We start from the raw sequence: 19,649 nt of genomic DNA, 5'->3' as shown, positions 1-19,649 counted from the left end.
ACACACACACACACACACACACACACACGAACAAAGAAAATGTAGCTACGTTTGAAAGAAGGATATTTTTAGAGATAGCTGGGCAGCTATTTTGCAGGAATCAAGTTTTGGTCAAAAGGTAAGAGAAGACTTCGAGCATGAATTCCTTGCACCCTCAAGAGAGTAGCAGGTTGTATGTTGAGGAGATTGAAGTAGCAGAGAACTTGGCTGTATCCAAACACATGCTCACCCCCCCCCCCCCACAACCCCAAAGTTGCAAAGCAGAGTCAAGCGCTCAGAACAGAACAAAACTAAGCCAGAAAATAGCCAGCTGGGCTCAGCCAGCAGAGAGCAGCAGGTCCCAGCCAGCAGAGAGCAGCAGGTCCCAGCAGGAGTTCCAGGACTGGATGTCTCAAATCCCCGCTTTCCTAGGTCCCAATTCTGGAAGTGGCCAAGCTGCAACCACTCCCCATGTCTTAATTTTCTCACCTGTCAGAGAGGGATGATGTCAGCCAAACTTCACAGGGTGGTTTTGAAGATTATCTGCGCCACAAGTGTCACTGAGGCTTAGTGCCATGCCTGGCAAGGAGTAAGGTGGTTACAGCCAGGCAGACAGGACCTTTCTCCTCCACGTGCTTGTGAGGATTAGGAGCAGGCTGGAAGCTCATTTGTTCTTTGTCCTTTCTCTGGCAGCTGAATGCACAGTGATGGGCATCCCTAGTGTGACTACAAACCTCTCCGGTTTTGGGTGTTTCATGCAGGAGCATGTGGCTGACCCTACTGCATACGGTGAGATTTTCCTTTCCATTGTGACATCAGGGTCTTCACAGGGCACACCTTTAAAGCTGTCCTAAAATGAAACTAAAGTTTGTATTTCTTGTTTAATTAAAAGTAGATTTATGTAGAGATCCATGGGATGGGGGGGGGGGATGTTCTTAATATTGATTATACTGCCCCCAAGAATTGCAAAAGGGCAGACCTTGAGCAAACTTTACCTTTAACTTATTTCTTGATGGTAGTGATTTTGTTTTAAGTCCTAGGAGCAATAACACAGTATAGGAGTATGCATACTGGTTCATCTATAGCAGCAGTTCTGAACCTGTGCATCTAAGAACCCTTTCACAGGGGTCACATATTAGATATCCTGAGTGTCAGATATTGATACTATGATTCATAACAGTAGCAAAATTGCAGTTATGAAGGAGCAACAAAAATAATTTTATGGTTGGAGGTCAGCACATCATGAGGAACTGTATTAAAGGGTCAGAGCATTAGGAAGGTTGAGGACCACTGCATATAAAACACTTTTATTCTTTTAAAGATCCATGTATCAAGGTAGAAAAAAAAATCACTTATTTAAGACCGTAGGAGAATTTTTGCTTTGTGGTATATCTGTTCATGTTGCCTAACAACAAGAAAATTAGGCCAGGATTTGTCCTGTCTGTGCCTTGGCTGTTGAGTCTGCAGGGGCCAGCTTTCAGTACTAGGTTAGAGGTTGTAAGTGGGAACACAGAGTTGGGGAGAGGTGACCTGGTATTAGATTATGCCTGGTGTTTCTAGTTAATAACAATTAATAGATAATTAATGACCTAGAGGGCTTGATATTTTTTAAAGATAAGATCTTTAACCCTCTTTTGGCAGAGGGTTGCTGGTGGGTTTTAATAATTAGAAGATCATCGAAAACAAACTGGAAAAATGGCTCAGTGGTTAAGATCACTGGCTGCTCTTCCAGAGAACCTGATTTCATTTCCAGCATCCACATGGCAGCTCACAACTGTCTATAACTCTAGTTCCAGGGGATGTGACATCTTTACACAGACATAAAGGCAGGCAAAGCACCAATGCACATGAAATAAAAATAAATAACAATTCAAGAAATAGAATTATTTAGAAGCACATGACATTAAGGAGGAAAGGATAAAGTAAAGGTCTTTGTAGCTGAGGCAGGGGACTGATGGCAGGCTGGTCATGGTCTTTGGTGAAACCTGAGGTAATAAAGAACAGAGGAGCAATGTTCCTTAGCTCCGGGTTGGAAGTTGTGCTTTGATTTGTGTGTGTGTTCTTCAGGTATTTACATCGTCGACAGGCGCTTCCGCTCTCCAGATGATTCCTGTAACCAGCTGACTCAGTTCCTCTATGGGTTTTGTAAACAGTCACGTCGCCAAAGAATTATCCAGAGGAACCGCACTGAGAGGCTTTCAGATCTTCTGGACTGGAGATACCTGGGCAGAGTAAGCAAGTTCCTCGGGAGTGTGGAGGAGCATGTTGAGATTATTCTGCAGGATGAAAATCTTGCCTCTAGTCAAAATCAACTCAGTACCATAAACTCAAATCTCAGGGCTATATCCCTGTACTGAATGTGACCGCTCAAAGTTATAAACCCATGTCTTCATGGATTTAGATAGCCATGATATCAAGTCTGTCAGGATGTAGCATGAACCTGGCCTGTACTTAACTTGATGCATAACAGGTGTACAGAAATGCTTTGTGGAGTTAAAAAGAAAGGTCAAAAGCAAATACCTTGCTTGCTTTCCCCAGATAATTCAGTCGTATTCTTCCACAATGCAGAGTGGAAAGGACATCATTTGTGAATACAAGTATAGACAATAATTCTTTATACCTGTGCAATGGGTGTGTAAACACCCAGGTATCTACCTATCTTAAAACCGAGTGATTTAATACCAAGGGAAGTACCTTAACTTTCTATGGTATGCTTTTCACATAGTATTGAGTTCTGGTCAAGAAATAGGTGCGGCCACCTGCTAAGTGTCACTGCTAAGTAGTTAATGTCACTACTTCGTTTGAACAGGAGGGCCAGGGCCTTGGAGGTTTTGTTTCTTACCTAGGTCTGGGCAGGGTTAGTGTCCAGTTTCTAGATATTTAAAAATGAAAGCAATTTTTAGTCCCGTTTGTACTCAGTGCAGAGCTTAGCTTGGCCAACACAGCTGATTTCCCTCGATGTTTTCTGGTGTTTCTGGGCATGTATATTGACAGCTCATAACATTATAGACAGTCATTTCTTCATTTATTCTCAAACTTGGGACACATAGATTCCTCAACTTTACATATACAGCTAGCTGTTGGTCAATGCAATGCCTGATAGGATAAAACATTACATGATAAACCACAATAAGTTTTACCTATCAGTTAATATTGAGGTAGATATTTAAGGGTTAGGAACATAGAGCATATCATAGCTTGGTTATTGACATATCTAATGTAATTTTGATGTATAAATTGGATTTCTCTTGGCAGTATTACCAGCATGCTAGACACCTGACACTGAGCAGGGCTTTTCCAGACAAATTCCACCTGGAGCCCACATCACCACCAACGGTAAATACTTAATGTGTTGTTGCCTTTTACAAAAATGATGCTTCTTATGTGGCAGTTCTAACAGTAGGTTTGAATCTGAAAGTAGCAAAATATGCCAATAGCATGCCGTTTTTAGAGTTGAGTCAAAGCGAAGAATTGAGGGACACATGTCTAGACGGCTAATTCATGCCATCAGAGAAGTATTCTTTATTACAACTCTGCCTTGTTACTTCGAGGCTCTGTTACTCTCCCATTCTCCTGAGAGTTATTCGACAACAGAGTGGGTTGATCTAACAGGAAGTAGCTCTCTATCTAGGGAAGTGTTTTAATTTAGAATGGCTACTTGGCGAGAGTAAAATAGAGAAAATTCAAGCTCAGAGGAGGAATTGGACCCTATGAGTGTTTATGTCCCATTCAGCACAGCCCACAAGAGTGTTCTTCTAACGTCCAATTAGACATCCCTATCAGTGAAACTACCCTAGTTCACACACGAGCTCTTCTAAAGATAGAAGATGGGACACGCCTCGAAGCAGTGTGCAGGTTTTTCTCTACAGCATGATTAGTCCCTGCTGGAATCTGCACACCAATCCAAGGACTACGCTTTTTAGCCTAGCATCCATGGGGGACAGCCTCAGAGTTAGAAGATAAGATATTCTAAGTGAGCCTACCTTTTTGATATTGCAGTACCATGTTGTTGTGTATACTTGAGAACCATGCAATCAACCTGACATTTAAAAAAAATCAAAAAGGAAATCTTATGTTAAAGAAAAGTTTACAGTGTTGTATTGATCCACACACATTGCCATGCTTGGCTTCATGTAGCCACAGGTGGACCATGAACGGTACATTTGACATCTGAGTCTACAGTGTATATAAGATCACTGTAGGGACATATACATATAGTCCCAGTTATTCAGAAGGCCAAGTCATAAGGATGAATTAGATTTGTGAGTTTAAGACAAACATGAGCAACAAGAAACGAGCCTGCCTTAAACAAACATATACACAAACACACAAACAAACAGAAAAGACCCACTTTGTTCAGGCCCTTTGTGTCCTGAAGGAGCCTCTTCTGAGCATATGTCCACAAACGGGCTTTTAATAATTTTCACAACAAATATGCTCAGTGTCAAAGGTCATCACTTTCATCACCCCCACCTCCCGAAACCATCCATCCACATCACAGGCCCATGAACACCTGTCCAGCTGTGCTCCGATCAGGAGTCTCAGGCAGGCGTCATTTGTACTGAAACAATTTTACTAAATAACGCAACACCTAGCCCACCTAGCTTTGATTTTAAGATAAGATAGAGAAGGATTAGTCTCAGAGGAGGCAAGAGGATCCCCCTCCTTCCCCTCTGCACATTCTAACCTTTGCGTTACCATGTGAGCACTGGGAGGGCTGGGCGCCTCATTCACTTAAAGATACACTTTGACTTCCTGACTCGGAAGAAAATTCACGATTTAATCTTATTCAATTAGTGAGTATTTAGCTTTTATTCCTAAGTGCAGGTTCAACTCTTTTTAAAGATTCCTTCCTTGATAATTTCACACATGAGTACAATGTATTTAGATCATCTCACTCACACACACACACACACACACACACACCAACTTCAGGGTTTTCCCTCCTCTTCCTCTTTTTTCCTTTTCCTTCCTGACCCACTGAGTCCAACTGGTGCTACTTGTATGCACATGGGTGCAGGGAATGAATTAGTATTTTACCATAGAAGGATGGGAGTCATTTGGCCCTCCCCTCACTGAGGAAACTGTCATAAGCCGATTCAGGTCACTGAGGGAGTCTCCTTTAGCGAGTGGCCTGTGATGGGTTGATCATGCTCCACTTCCTTTTCTACTTGCAGGCAAAGTAGCAGGAGCTTGAAAGGACTATGAGTGTGTGACATAATAATAATGTACATGAGTGACTGAAACAGAAGTTGACCAGGGCCTTCCAAGCACACACACTGTATGAGGCAAGGACACAGTAGCCAAGCTATGTCTTTGGTGGCATTGTGATTCATGACATACAGTTGATGCTCAGCATGGGTTTGTCAAGTGAGCTTTCTCAGTGACTCTGAGCTAGCTGGGCAGTGTCACTGAAACCATGTGGTATTTTCTCACAAAGTAAAATGATGTGATACAAGTGAGACTAAAGAGAGACCCTGGGGTTGTCACAGACCTGGAACTGAGTTTCATTGTACCATGTACTTGCTGTGACCTTCAGTAAGTCATTTGCTCTCTCTCTCTCTCTCTCTCTCTCTCTCTCTCTCTCCCTCTCAGAGGGGAAGCAGGAAGAACAAATTTATGAGAATATTACTAAAATGTTAAATTATAGAGTTTACGATTATATACAATTATTATAGACAGTGTAGCACTTGGTGCACTTTAGTGCTGAATCAAAGACAAGTGCATGTTTAATGACTCCATCTTAATGGTGATAGTACCAGCATCAAAGTTCGTGAGCTCCTGGAGGATCACAACTGACTACCTAGAAACAATTCAATTAGCATTAGTACTGTGTGCAAAAACCAAGAAGTTAGAGGTAGCTCATCAGTTAAGAGTGCTTGCTGCTCTTTCAGAGAACCTGAATTCAGTTGCCAGCACTCCTCGAGGAATAATTGCCTGTTACTCCAGCCCAGGTGAACCTGATGTTCTCATCTGGTATCTGTAATTCATTCTCTCTCTCTCTCTCTCTCTCTCTCTCTCTCTCTCTCTCTCTCTCTCTCTCTCTCTCTCTGTGTGTGTGTGTGTGTGTGTATTACATAATGTAATTAGAAAATTTAATAACTGTTACATTAAGAAAGATAAAACCAGCCAGGAGTGTAAGATAAAACCAGTCAGGGGGTTAGACAAAGGCAGGTGGAACTCTGTGAGCATTGTGAGTTCCAGGACAGCAAGGGCTATATAGAGACACTGTTTCAACAACAACAACAACAAAACAAAAGAGAGAAAACCAAGAAGTCTTTTTTTAACATCTGTGCCTCATTTGTCTTTGGCAGACGGATGGCTTTAGGTATCCCAGGCCTTCCTCAGTACCACCTTCTCCGGCAGGATCCCAGACCTCTAGTCCTCAGAGCAGTGATGTGGAAAACGAAGGAGACGAGGATGAGAGATATGATGAGGAAGAGGAGGCTGAGAGGGATCGGCTGAATATCAAGTCACCGTTTTATATGAACCACGTTCCAAAGGGGAAGAAAAAGCTTCACGGAGAATATAAGAACTGATTGAGCTCAGATGAAGTAAGGATGATCCTCTGAGAGTGAAATTCCTCTAAGAATCGCAATGGAATCTATTCTCTGCCCACAAAGAATGGAAGATATTTAGTGAATGACAGTTTTGTAATTTGGAATAAAATCAACATTTTTTATCTTTGGGTCTTGTTGTCCCTGTAAATTTAGAGATGATGGGTATTTTTAAAGGGCAGGACTGGAGGAAATTTTAAAGATGGTTAATTTAGCTGGAGATGGTAATTCACACTTGTAATCCTAGCACTCAGAAGGCTGAGGCAGGAGGATTGCCATAATTGGAAGAGCAGACTGAGCTATAGAGTAGGATCCTACATTGAAAAATAATGGTTAATGTAAATGATCAGAAAACTTTAGCTACTGATTTTCTACAGCACTATCATCATAATCCTTTGATTAATATTTATGAAGCTTCTCTATTCTAAACAAATCTCTTCCAGCAGAGATAGAACCATAACTAGGATTACATGGCTCACATATTGTAGGTAATTGAGGCTTTGTTATTCTTTTATCATGTGCATTAAAGCCGTGAATTTCCGTTTTGCTCTGCAGATGATTCAAAATCCACAAGAAAGTGAGCTGCCCCAAATCCATCGCCTGATGCATACCGACAGGTATTTACAGCAGGACGTCTGAAATCTAGAATTTGTGTCCAGAACACTGATAGTAACTTGTAACCACTGACACATGTCACCTTACTGTTAATGGTGCTTTTGTTGTGTGATTGGAAATTTCAATCTGTTATCCATAATAAATTGCAGAACTCAAATGACTCAATGTGTCACTGTTTGTACATCTCATTTTCTTTGATGATAACTTGCTTAAAATGTTCCAGAAATCAGAATAAAACATGAGGAGGAGCACATGTTGTGAATAGTACCTAACATCACTGAAAGTTGTTATTATTATTATTATTATCTTTTTTTCTACAGTCCAGTCATTATCTCCCTCCCGGTCCACCCTCTGACTGTTCCACATCCCATTCCTCGGCCCCCCTGCACCATCCCCTAACCCCTACCTCCAATAGGATGTCCCCACTCCCCCCACTCCACCAGTCCTCCCCACTCTCTGGGACCTGAAGTCTCTCAAGGGTTAGGTGCATCTTCTCTCACTGAGGCCAGACCAGGCAGTCCTCGGCTGTATATGTGTCTGGTGTCTCATACCAGCTGGTGTATGCTGCCTGGCTGGTGGCTCAGTGTATGAGAGATCTCCGTGAGGGGTAGGTTAGTTGAGACTGCTGGTCTTTTTATGGGGTTGCTCTCCTCCTCAGCTTCTTCCTGAAGAAGTTTGCTCAAATGTAGAATGGTTTCGCTAACATGTTTTGTGGTATGTTTAAGGGGGTGGTTGAATGATTGCACATAAACAGGTGTGTGTCAAGTATTATAAAATCTAAATTGACACAACACTGGTGTGGGAGATATTTAAAAAATGGTGGCACCTGATCTGGCTTGTTCTCAATCAGCCACCATCTTCAGGCTAGGCCTGAGGTCTCGAACTAAGGCGTGTTCTTGTTGCTACCCAGCTCAGGAGGGCCAGAGACACCGGCCCTGCCACCCACAAGATGCCAGCGTGGGAGATGGCTCTGCCAATCTCTGCCAATCTTCCATGCTGTCTCCATAATGCTGGACTGTGCCCAGACCATCCCACCATCCTCGAGTTACCCGGTAGAAATGAGACTCTAAAGTTTAAAGATTAACCAAAGGTTTTATATGTTTGATAATACTCAATTAACAATATGCTCACACAATTAGAGGTGTTTCCCAATATCTAACCTAGATATAAGTTGTTACCCAGGGCTACTCCCGATACATTCGTGGTTCTCCATCGCTCCTCCATCTCTGCCTCCCCAGCTCCTCCTCCTCTTTCTCCTCTTCCTCTCCTTACTCCTCCTCTTCTTCTTTTTACTCCTCCCACCTTAGCTCCTCCCAACTTTCTGGAAAATATGCCACTACACAACACTAACAACAGACTCCAGATTCACCCGTTTCTTTTTCTCATAACTGACTAGCCATTCACTGCGTCCCACTCACTGCATAGTGATCACTTTGCTTGCCATTTCAGTTAACCTCTGAACATGTTCTGTCGAAGTGTTGACCTTTGTAGAGCTGAGTTGTTGAAGGTAACAGTGAAAGAGGCACAATGTCACATGGTTGAAGACCAAGGGGAGGCTGCCATCCAACACCTGTTTCCTCATAGAGAAAGTGGAAACATGGATGCAAGTAATCAATCAAGCTAACATAGAAGAAGGGACGTGAATTAGATAAAGCTCAGTTCTGTTAAAAATCCGCCAATATGATAACATTGGAAGCACGGCCTTTGTAAGATCACGAGGGTATAGTCTTTAGGAATGATGTTAGTGACCTTAGAAAAGTGGCTGCCCAGCTGGGGTCATAGCTCAGAGACAGATTGCTTGTTCAATTGCATGGGACTCAAGGTTCAATACCCAGTACCAAAACAAGAAGAGAGAAAGGACAAAGGGGAAAGAAAGAAGGGAGAGAGCAGGGGAGGGTGGAAGAAGGAAAGGAAGGAAAGGAGGGAAAGGAGGGAGAATAAGGAAAAATATGAGGGGGCATAATTTGAAAACAGGCAGAGAAGGAGGAGGAGGAAGAGGAAGAGGGGGAAGAGGAAGAAAAGGAGGAAGAGGAATAGGAATAGGAAGAGCAGGGTCGGGGGTCGGGGTCGGGGGTCGGGGTCGGGGGCGGGGTCGGGGCGGGGGCGGGGGCAGGAGGCCCCAGGAAGCTCCCTTGCTTTTCCATCTCTTAGAATGTAGTCACAGCAAAGAGTCATGTATGGGGAAGTCGCCCACAGCAGACATTCATTTCTATCAACATGATGACTGTCTACTTGCAGAACTCTAAGAGGCAAATCTGTTTTTGTTAAACTGCCCATGAAGGGTGTTTTATTTTAGCATTCCGAGCTACCTGAACCCACCTCTCTCCTATGGCAACATCATGGAGAACAGAGCTGGTTTTACTCAGGCAGCTATGAACTTTAGGTCTTACAAATGTTACACTGATGGATTTTCAAGACACCAGGAAGACTTTCCTTGAGAAAATCCTAAGAGGCCTCATGGGAGGGGCCCGAATTTTTACGAAGTAACATGGTGATTGGGCTACATCTCCACAGAGTGGTTTTTTTGTTGTTGTTGTTTAATTTAATTTTTTTTATTTCTAATTTTTAAATGTATTTTTATTGGACATTCTACTTATTTACATTTCAGATGTTATCCACTTTCCCCATCCCCCGCTCCTTTTTACTTTTTTACACTCCAGATTTTATTCCCCTCCTGGTCCAACTTCTGTCTGTTCCACATCCCATACCTCAGCCCACACCCCTGCCTTCCACCTCCATCTTCACGAGGATATCCCCACCCCTCACCCCTTACCTCACCAGACCTCTCTACTCCCTGGGGCCTCCAGCCTCTTGAGGGTTAGGTGCATCTTCTCTGACTGAACCCAGACCTGGCAGTCCTCTGCTGTATACGTGTTGGGGGCCTCATATCAGCTGGTGTATGCTGCCTAGTTGGTGGTCCAGTGTTCAAGAGATCTCGAGGGTCCACGTTAATTGAGACTGCTGGTCCTCCTACAGGGTCGCCCTCCTCCTCAGCTTCTTCCAGCCTTTCCCTTATTCGACCACAGGTGTTGAGGCCCACATTCTGCCTCAACACTTTGCCTCAACGCTTTTGGGGCTAAGTGCTCTGGTCAAGAGAGAGTGTGGCTCTTGGGGCAAGAGACGAGAAGAATGGAGACAAGACAGGGTGTGATCAAGTCTCTTCTTTATCAAGTCTCCCCTATTGAAGGGAATTCTGAGGTATTTATATACACAAGCAAGAGAACACAGGTGAAAACATTTTACCACGTGCACCATACAGCTGAGGCCACTAAACAGCAAAGCAAGCTATGTGGGATAAACAATATATTTATCAGAGTGTGCTTCAGCTGTTATAGGCTTTTGACAACCAAGTCTTTCATCAGGGTATATGGTTCCAGATGGCTGCAAAGTTGATCTAGCCACTTTCTGCTTAAGTCAGCTCCCAACACACAGGGGTCAGCAGCTTCTGTCCAGTGATTGGGTACAAATATCTGCATCTGACTCTTTCAGCTGCTTGTTGGGTGTTTTGGAGGGCAGTCATGATAGGTCCCTTTTTGTGAGTGCTCCATAGCCTCAGTAATAGTGTCAAGCCTTGGGCTTGCCCCTTGAGCTGGATTCCACTTTGGGCCTGTTGCTGGACCTCCTTTTCCTCAGGCTCTTTTCCATTTTTGTCCCTGCAGTTCTTTCAGACAGGAATAATTACAGGTCATATTATATAGTTAATTAATAATTATATTAATAATTAATAATTAATCAATAAATATATAGATATTAAATAAAAATAGTAAAAAAATTAATTAATAATTAATTGTACGATGGCAAATAAAGTGAGAATTGAGCTCTTCCTAGGAGAATGGCCACTGGAAAGACTGAACTGAGTGGAGCTGTTTGTACCACCAACCAAGGCCATGATAAAACAGCCAGACTCAAGGGTTCTAGTATACACACTCATGCTTTTAACGAAGCACAGAGGAGGTGTGGACTGGATGCTGGTCTAAACAAGTCAGAGCCCCTTTGCCCTTGTGTCTTCTCTTTCAGGATTGCAATGGTGTTGGGTTTAGGAGAGACATCAGTCAGAAACACAGAGAGATAGACAATCAAGAGTCAGTCTTTGATCCATGACTTTATTCATCTCATTTTGTGCAAAGGTAGAAACAAAGGGAATTGAGAGCACACACTGTTCTGGCTAGAAAGTAGTCTTTCCTTCTGTTCATGTTGGAATTTGCTTACTATCATTAGAGGGTGGGGCTTCTAAGATGTTATTAAAAGGCCTGGGAGTGAAGCCCAGTAACATACAGTGAGCATGCACAAAGCGTAGGTTAAATTCCTACTATAAACAAAAATTTAAAAAGCTATTAAGTCATTGGAAGTGATTAATGCAGTTCTTTGAGGGCCTGAGGACTGGGTCATTACACCAAAATGTGTTGTTATGAAATGTATGCTCTCCTCCTGTTCTTCCTTTGTTTTCACATGGATTTTCTTGGCTTCCACTTTTCTCCCAGGTTGTGAACAGCACTAGGTTCTTCAAAACACTAGACAGATGCCAGAAACATGTTCTTGGACCTTACAGTCTTCCGAACCCCAAATCAAAATAGACCTTTTTTACAATGACAAATTATTGGTAATTTACTGTAGCAAGGAAAACCCAACAAAGACACATCTTAGGAGGGTTGAGAAGTTTGATCAAACTGGAGAGAGGGAGCCATATAATTTGTACATTTGTACTGGGAAGCATTTAAGGAATGTGATGAAGAGAAGGGTGTTACTTGAATAGCTACAGCCATTTAGATAGCTTTTAAAAAGCTACATTATAGCATGAAACACTCAAGGCCATATGGGACAGTGTTAGCTAGATGTTAGAAGCAGCTTTGGGACAAAAACTATTTAAATGAGCAATATATGCCACTGTGTCCCCCATCAGTAACTCGATAAGCTGGGTATGGGATTCTCTAGTATACGCACTTCAATGTCAAGTCATGACTAGTGACAGGAGCCTTTGAGGATGACACTCAGACTTAGAGCTTGAATATTTTTGACAGAAGCCAATAGTACATTTACTTGAATATAGTTTTATTATTTAATTACTAACTGAGAGGCAGACAAAACGTATGCACATGGTTTTGATTACTAAACACAGTTGAGTTAAAGTACCAGATTACAGAGGTATTTACACAAAGCTACTGTATAGTTACAAGGTAATAACTGTAAGCTGAGGACAGTAAGTATCACTATTTGTCACGTGAGCACTTATGGTTAGTGATTCTGAACTGAGTAGGTAAAAAATAACTATTGCAATCACCCTGTAATTCCAAATAAGTCAGTCTCCTTGCTAAAGAGATTTCACTCCCAAATTCCTTCACTGTGTGTATGTGTTTGTGCACGTGCCTCTCTCTCTCTTTCTCTGTGTGTATGTGTGTGTATGTGTGTGTGTGTGTGTGTATGCATAGAAAAGGATAAATCATGCATATAGCATGCACTTGTGTCATGGAAATACCTTAATGTAAAGTCATGATGGAGTCTCTTTCAGCCACAGAAAATGGGCTACCTCTGAACCCGAACAACTGGTTTGAACCTTTGTGTGCCATATGCTCCAGTAAACTCTTACATCACCATGTGCTTATGTGCCAATAACCTTAAGGTCCAAGTTTCTAAGTGGAATTTAGTTAGATGCTCTAGGAACACAAAGAGGCTCCCAGTCCTGGGTCTTCACAGACCTTTCAAGGGTTTCAGCATCATGGAGGGTGCCCTGCCTCAGCATCGACAGAGATGTGTTTTTGTGGGAGCTTTATCAGATCTCTTCCCCTCACCTCCCTCCTTAATTGACCTCTCCTAGATGAGTTACAAAAAAGACATACTATTCATTCTTTTCCTGAAGCGCCCTCTCTCTTACTGGGGATGGGAAAAGGAGGAACGTCGAGAGATTTGCTGCTGAGTGGCACCAAAGGCAAGAGAGTGATGGGATAAGGAAACAAACAGGGCCAGACTGTAGGGAGAAGAAAGAACATTTCTGTGTTCTCAGTCTTGGCACTTGAAAGACCCTATAACATCCAAGTCTACGTGAGACACGGGTGATGCCAAGCCAAAGCAGTACAACATGATGGTTGTATCCAAGAATTCCGTGTGACTAAACCGAGAGGTACAGGTGTCTAGGGTGAAAGGAAGAGGAAGGGTGCATGGTGCCCCTCACGTGGTTCCAGTTTTCATCATAACTAGAACTACATTTAAAGATGTCCTGGTGCGTTTTTACCAGTTCAAGAGTTTGTCTTCCAGGAGTTTTCTTTTAGCAAAATTCCCTCCTTCATCTGTAAGAAAGAAAGAAAGAGAACAGCTTAAAGTGAACACACAGTCTTAGCTTTAGAGCAAAGAACAGGAAATAGACATTTTACTTCTCAAGTTAAACCAATCATGGTCAATGGTACCAACAACTATTTGAAAAGTATGAGTTTGATTTGTTTGACTTTAAATTTGCCCCCTCACACAGAGACATGCCTGGAGATTCACATTTTTTTTTTTATCCAGTATGTACGTAGCTGAGGATGTACTTGAACTTCTGATCCTCCTGCCTCCACTTCTCAAGTCCTGGAATTACAGACAATCACTACCATGCTTTTTGATGTAGTCCTAGGGATTGAGCCCCAAGGCCTTGTGCTTGCTGGAAAAACACTCTACCAACTGAGCTACATTCTGGCCCCCAACATCCAAATCTCCACAATAAATTATGTGTGATGTGGCAAGTCTGGCAGAAGTATAACGAGGGTGTATGTCTTGCTTTGATTAGCATGCCTCCAGTCTAAACACCTGACGTCATAACCATTCACTTGTATCAAAATGTTGTACCCTGTGTTTCCCGCTGATATATCTCCCACATGGGAAAGATGACATGGGAACACACTTGAAGATATTCCTTCATCAGGTGATTTCTTCTGGGTAAGCACTGAGACCAAAGGCAAACACACTTGTGAGCAGGATGCAAGTGCAAAAATGTCAGGCCTAGAGCGTCTCATAAAGATTAGCTAGAACAAGGTCCTATATACAAAGCACTAGGGATGAAACCTAAAGTGGGGTAGAGAGGAGTGACCGACGTAGCATGTGTGCCCTAGATTCTAATTTTTCAATGATTGCCTTCTAGATAAAGCAACGTTCCTTCAGTTAGTCACAATATAATTTGAATCCTGGCCTACCTCAGTTGCTCACACCTTTTGAAAAATAGTAATTAAATAATGTGCTTCTTTCTGGAGGGAAAGAAAATGTGGGCAGAGGGATGGATACATGCCTAAGGGGTAGAGGTAGAACAGAAAACCATCCCAGTACAAACTCCATTGGAATTTAAGCTTATGATGGAAGAGACATCCAGATGATACCTAGAGATTCTGCAATGAAAATATTAGAGATAATGATTGACATATGATATGGGGGCCCAACACTCCTCCATTTATTTGGGTTAATAAAACTTGGCTTCTTTAGCTGATCTCCAGAGACAAGCTACTCAGAACATGTCAATCATTAGAGCCAGTGAGAGGGCACAGCAGGGAAGGGCACCTGCTCTCAAGCCCACAACCCGATTTCAGTTCCTGGAACCATCATGGTGGAAGGAGAGAATGAACTCAAAAGTTACCCCTGGATGTCCTCACTCAGTGTGGCACGGATTTACACCCAGGTCTATGAAGTTCCAAAGACCCAGCTGATCCATTGCCAAGATGCCTTAATTCTACTGGCACTTTTAGACCACAGGGACAGAGCTGTGTATCTGTTTGAAGATTACATCACTCCTAGCTTAGAAACTGGATAGAAAAGTAATAACAACCCAGGCCTGTAGTCAGAGCTGCCCCTGTCTGTGAGGGTGAGCCACACCTACCGCTGTGTGGGAAAGGGAAAGGGGATTGGCAATCAGCACTTTCATTTGGTTTAATTTTGAATGAGGAGCAGTTAGATTTTGATTATTTCATATTTTTTGGCTTTACTGTTCTTAATTATAAAACAATAACGCCGATTGGAACTCCTTCAGTTTTAAAAGTCCTATTTGGTGGAGGCAGGAGGATAAGATGTTCAAGGCCAGCCTTTGCTACATAGGGAATCTGAAGCCAGACTGGGGTACATAGGCATTATAGTCAAAACCAACGAACAAATGTTACTAACAGTAGGCTGTAGTTCATGAAATTCATACACAATTTCCCACTCTCATCAAGTTAGTGTTTTTGTATTTTTGGAACTCATTTTACTGGGAAGTACACTGGCTTTTATTGAATAAGCCTTTCTGTGGGTTTTCGAGGGAGAAGTCAGTATGCAAATGTCCTCAGTCCAGAATACAAAGAAGCCTACACACCTGCACCTTTTTGTGGTTTTTCCAAGGAAGCCAGAAACAGGGCTGCAGCCTCTGGGAGAGTCAGCAGTTGAAGATCTGGGTTTCGTCTTTCTGGAGAAACAGAAACGTGTTCAGCCTTGATATTCATGGAAACAAAGAAGCAGTTATACATTCCTGTCCATTAACACTGTAAACAGATTAGCATTCAAATATTTGTGTCAACTAAACATTCATGTACACGAATCTTACTCTGCAGGGTGAGACCAGGAAAACCTCGGTGAAGCAGAGTTCATTGTGTACTCATTTAAAAAAAAAAAACATTAAACATTTATACTGCATTTTATTTAGTGCATTCGTGTGTGTGTGTGTGTGTGTGTGTTCACGTGTGCACCCACACCCAACTCTCCTCTCTTCTTCCATATGTGGGTCCTATGGCTTGAACTTAGTAAGGTTTGGTGGCAGGTGCCTTTGTCTGCTGATCAATCTTGCTGGCCCCACAGTGATCTTCCAATTGTTTTTGCTGTGTTTATACCCGAGGATGAATGTTAGGAATATGTCTTAAAGAAGGTTGTCTTGGCCAAAATATCTCATTGGAGCCCATCTCCCTGCTTTCCTCCTCCCAAATCAATTTGAGATAAACATCTACATTCTTGGCCACATATGAGGTAATTAGCTATTTGAATGAAGATACACTGGCTAAATATTCAGTTATTTCACTTTTCCTGAGTTACGTGTTGACTGCGCTACAGGAATAAGCGGCTGCACTCTGTTTCAGATTTAAGTTCACAGACGACACGGTCCTCATCTAGCACAGACTGTGAGTTTTAATTGGAAGTAGCAGGAAGAGAAGAAACATATTTTACACACACACACACACACACACACACACACACACACACACACACACACAAAGCCAACCACACTGCAAACTCAGGAACTGAAATGAAAGCTCACAGAGCGTCTGTTGTGGGTATGCTAAGCCATGTTGAATCTCGCTCCAAGTAAGTATAGCTTTTATTCTTGGTATTTCTATACAAAATTTTACAGAAATTAAATTTTTCTTCTTTTTAAAACTACAATGACATGAAGTTCATCAAGAAAAAAAATGTTCCTGGACCTATTTCTTAATTTTTTTTTTTGAGAATTTCATACATGATGAGTAGTTTACGTAAGTTCCCACCCGCTCTCTGTCCCCCAACTCTTCTTATGCATCCTCTATAATTCATGACTTTTTCTTCCCTTCCTCTTTCTCTCCCTCCCCTCCTCTCTGCCTCCCCCTCCCCTCCTTTTCCTACAACTATTTAGGGCTGATGACTTGCGATTGGATGGCTTATCCAGAGCTTTTTCCAAAAGAAAACTGATCCTCCTCTCAGTCATTCACACGTGGCTCAATCATTCATTCATAGCTTTTACTTTATAGCTTTTGGTTTAAAACCTTTGGTAGCTGTTTCTAATAATTTGGGAGGTAGATACACTTGAAATGCCTAAGTAATTCTTTAATAGTAACTGCTGTTTAGGAGGAGAAAGAGCAAGGCTCTTTGCATAAATAACCGAGCGTGCTTCTTTCTGCCTTGTGTCTGTGCGCGCAGACCCTGCCTGTCTGGGGATCCCGGCTCACCAGCTGCCTCCTAGGGGACAGGGCAGGTGGAGCCCCGCCGCAGGCACAGCACTCACTCACCTGGAGGCGGCCGGTCTGCAAGCTCCTTCCTGCGGCTCTGGTCGGAGATGAAGCGGCGGCCCTCTGCGGGGGAGATGCGGGCTGAGGCATCTAGACCCCAGGACCGGGGAGACTGCGGGTTCCAGCCACCGAGGCGACCCCCGATTCGCACACCAGCAGAAATCGCGCGTGCTTTTCCCTTTCCTTCCACCCCTGCCCTTCCTCCCTCCCTTCCTAACTTCTTTTGTTAAGATCATTCGATGCTTCTCCAGCCCCAGACACCTTGTTGGTGCAAACAGTACCCTAAATTCAATCAACCAGCTTTTCTTCATTCCCTCCCTCTCTTCCTCTTCCCCTTCTTCCTTCTTATCCCCCACTTTTTCCTCCTCCCCTTCCTTCCTTCCCCCTTTCTTGAACCCTTCTCCAGCTCTTTCTTCTTCTCTCCCTTCTCCTTCCACCTTCATTCCTTAACAGGATCTTAGTTTGACCTGGAACCCACTATGTAGCCCAAGCTAGCCGTCCACTCACAGCAATTCTGCCTCAGCTTTGAGAGTGCCGGGATTCAGTAGAGACACTGGGCTCCTCTCTGGTGGAGGGTTTCTGGCCATTAGGGTATCTTTGTCTGTCCCATCTGTCCTTGCCTACATTTTCTGCATTGTCTGAGATCCTAATTATTTACTGGAGCCAGCTGTGACACTGTCTCCCCAGGCTTTTGACGCAGGCCTTCATGGTTCCCGGATGTCTCCCATCAACCTCGGTGAAGAGAATAAAGAGTTTGGAACTCACGTGCGCCCTTCAGATAGAGCATAGCTTGGGGAGTCCAGTTCCTCTTCTCAGAGAGTCTCTGCGCAGCACAGGGAGGAGAGAAGAGTTGTTATCACAGGGGAGCAGGTGAAAAAGGGAAAAACAGAGGCCTCATAGTCTGAACCCAGGATTTGTATTCTCTATATGCAATTACCTGCGGAGCACCGCTGGAATTTTCCAGAACAGACAGCACCAGGAGAAGGGCCAAGGCTGTCACTGTCAGGATGTTGGGCCCCTACAAGACACATCAACCAAACACAGGTTCATCGGAGTGTGCATGCATTTTTTTTTCTTCCTCTTCTGACAGGGCAGCAGGCCCCTCACTTCAGTATTTGATCCCATTCTAGTTAATCCACAAAGAGTAACTTTAAAAACTAGAAAGATATTACTTTCATAACTTCACCCAAATAAAGAATTGGAGGATAAGCTCTTCTATTCCAAAATCAGACGATTGCACTACTTAAAGGCACCATTCTTTAAATGTCCAGTCACGACAATGCTCAGTACATATAACTTAGTAGAGAGGTGGACAATTTCTAGAACAGCTGGAAAGATGTCACACACACACACATCTGCTGCTTACCTTCATGTTCAGGCCCTGTCCAGAGCCCCACAGCCTCTTGCCGGACCTTTCAGTCTTCCAATCCTGTTACGATCCCGGGCTTTAAAAACTCCTAATGTTTGAGTCTGCACAGGGGAAAGGAGTCCACGGGGTCAGCTTGTCAATCTCCAGAACTGAGCCGATCTGATGACTCCTCTGGGGAGGTCTAATTGGCAGAAATAGGACAATGATTGATGAGCGGATATCATTTGTTTAGGAATTGAGCACACCAGCCAGGAGACATTCTGACTGTATCAGCGCCGTCACCTTTGTTTTTCCTGTTAGCCGCTCAATGCATCTTACCATTATGAATGAAACAAACGGATAGCATAACTGTGGGTGGAGATGAATCACCCCTGTGAATGTGAAAAGGTTAGGGAGCCTCAGAGGAACTTGACACCAGTCATTCATTCATTCAAGTGTCCATCTAGACAGTGATTTAACAGGTATGTGTTGAATGTCTACCTCCTACCGTTTGGTCTCAAATCTAATCTTTTAGTGGGGGGGGGGGCTCTAAGTTACTGGCACCATGCTTAGGTTAGTAAGTAAATGCAGCCAAGACGACATGACAGAGCTGGGTTATCTTAGAGGGAGTAAAAGTCAAGAAGATTTGAAAACTAAGATTCCAGGGAAGTTGGAATTAATATTCCAGTTACACATTACAGACAGACAGACAGACAGACAGACAGACAGACAGACAGACACACACACACACACACACACACACACACACACACAAGGAAACACAAGGAAAACACAGCAAGCAGCTTGGTTTATTTGATGCAGAGGAAGGCAGCAACACTGTGTGGGGTGGGGGTGGGGGCATCACAAGGGAGGGCACTTGGAACTGGCTAGTACATATGAAAATGGTCCCAAGCAAAAGGCTGTGGTGGAAGGCTAGAAAAGGAGTGGGAAGGAATGGAGAGATAGAAATGACTTCGGAGGTGGAAAATACAGGACTAACAGGTCAAGCAGACGTGAGAGCAGGAGAAAATAAGTAAGTCAGCCATGGTTGTTGCTTAGAGTTCTGGCTCAAGCATGAGTAAATGAAACAGTTTAGAGGAACCACAGAGACTTCCTAAGAAACCAAATTATGAACACAGAAATAAAAATGTGTATTCCACAAGCAAGTAGAAATGTAAGCCAGGTAACTGG

At 43.2% G+C, this 19,649-nt stretch overlaps 2 protein-coding genes across 2 annotated transcripts in view; one reads left to right on the top strand and one right to left on the bottom strand.

Annotated features, from left to right (window-relative positions):
* The window catches only part of Gys2 (glycogen synthase 2), a 42,932-nt gene extending 35,621 nt beyond the window's left edge, over positions 1–7,311 (top strand). Inside the window, exons 13-17 of the mRNA XM_034511922.2 lie at positions 673–768; positions 2,047–2,210; positions 3,235–3,315; positions 6,294–6,533; positions 7,092–7,311. Of these exons, the coding sequence (XP_034367813.1) occupies positions 673–768; positions 2,047–2,210; positions 3,235–3,315; positions 6,294–6,518 (566 nt within the window). The 3' untranslated portion in view covers positions 6,519–6,533; positions 7,092–7,311. The remainder of the gene's footprint in view (positions 1–672; positions 769–2,046; positions 2,211–3,234; positions 3,316–6,293; positions 6,534–7,091) is intronic.
* Positions 7,312–11,234: 3,923 nt separating this feature from the next.
* Positions 11,235–18,736, bottom strand: Spx (spexin hormone). Its single transcript, XM_034512632.2, has 6 exons — positions 18,477–18,736; positions 18,048–18,128; positions 17,876–17,933; positions 17,111–17,173; positions 15,454–15,543; positions 11,235–13,432 (listed from the first exon to the last, which is right to left on the bottom strand). Exons 1-6 carry the CDS (start codon positions 18,480–18,482, stop codon positions 13,374–13,376), a joined length of 357 nt encoding a protein of 118 aa, XP_034368523.1. The 5' UTR covers positions 18,483–18,736; the 3' UTR covers positions 11,235–13,373.
* Between the last annotated feature and the right edge of the window lie 913 nt (positions 18,737–19,649).

The sequence above is a fragment of the Arvicanthis niloticus genome, chromosome 9 (assembly GCF_011762505.2).
Source record: "Arvicanthis niloticus isolate mArvNil1 chromosome 9, mArvNil1.pat.X, whole genome shotgun sequence".
NCBI lineage: Eukaryota > Metazoa > Chordata > Mammalia > Rodentia > Muridae > Arvicanthis > Arvicanthis niloticus.
Note: the sequence above shows the minus strand (reverse complement) of the source record. Positions and strands in the feature narration are given on the sequence as shown.

Excerpts from the sequence above, each read along its gene's own strand:
- Spx (XM_034512632.2), bottom strand. Across the intron at positions 17,174-17,875 it reads GCTCTATCTGAAGGGCGCAC|AGGGCCGCCGCTTCATCTCC; the intron begins GTGAGTTCCAAA and ends TCTCCCCCGCAG. Across the intron at positions 15,544-17,110 it reads TGCAGACCGGCCGCCTCCAG|AAAGACGAAACCCAGATCTT; the intron begins GTGAGTGAGTGC and ends CTGTTTCTCCAG.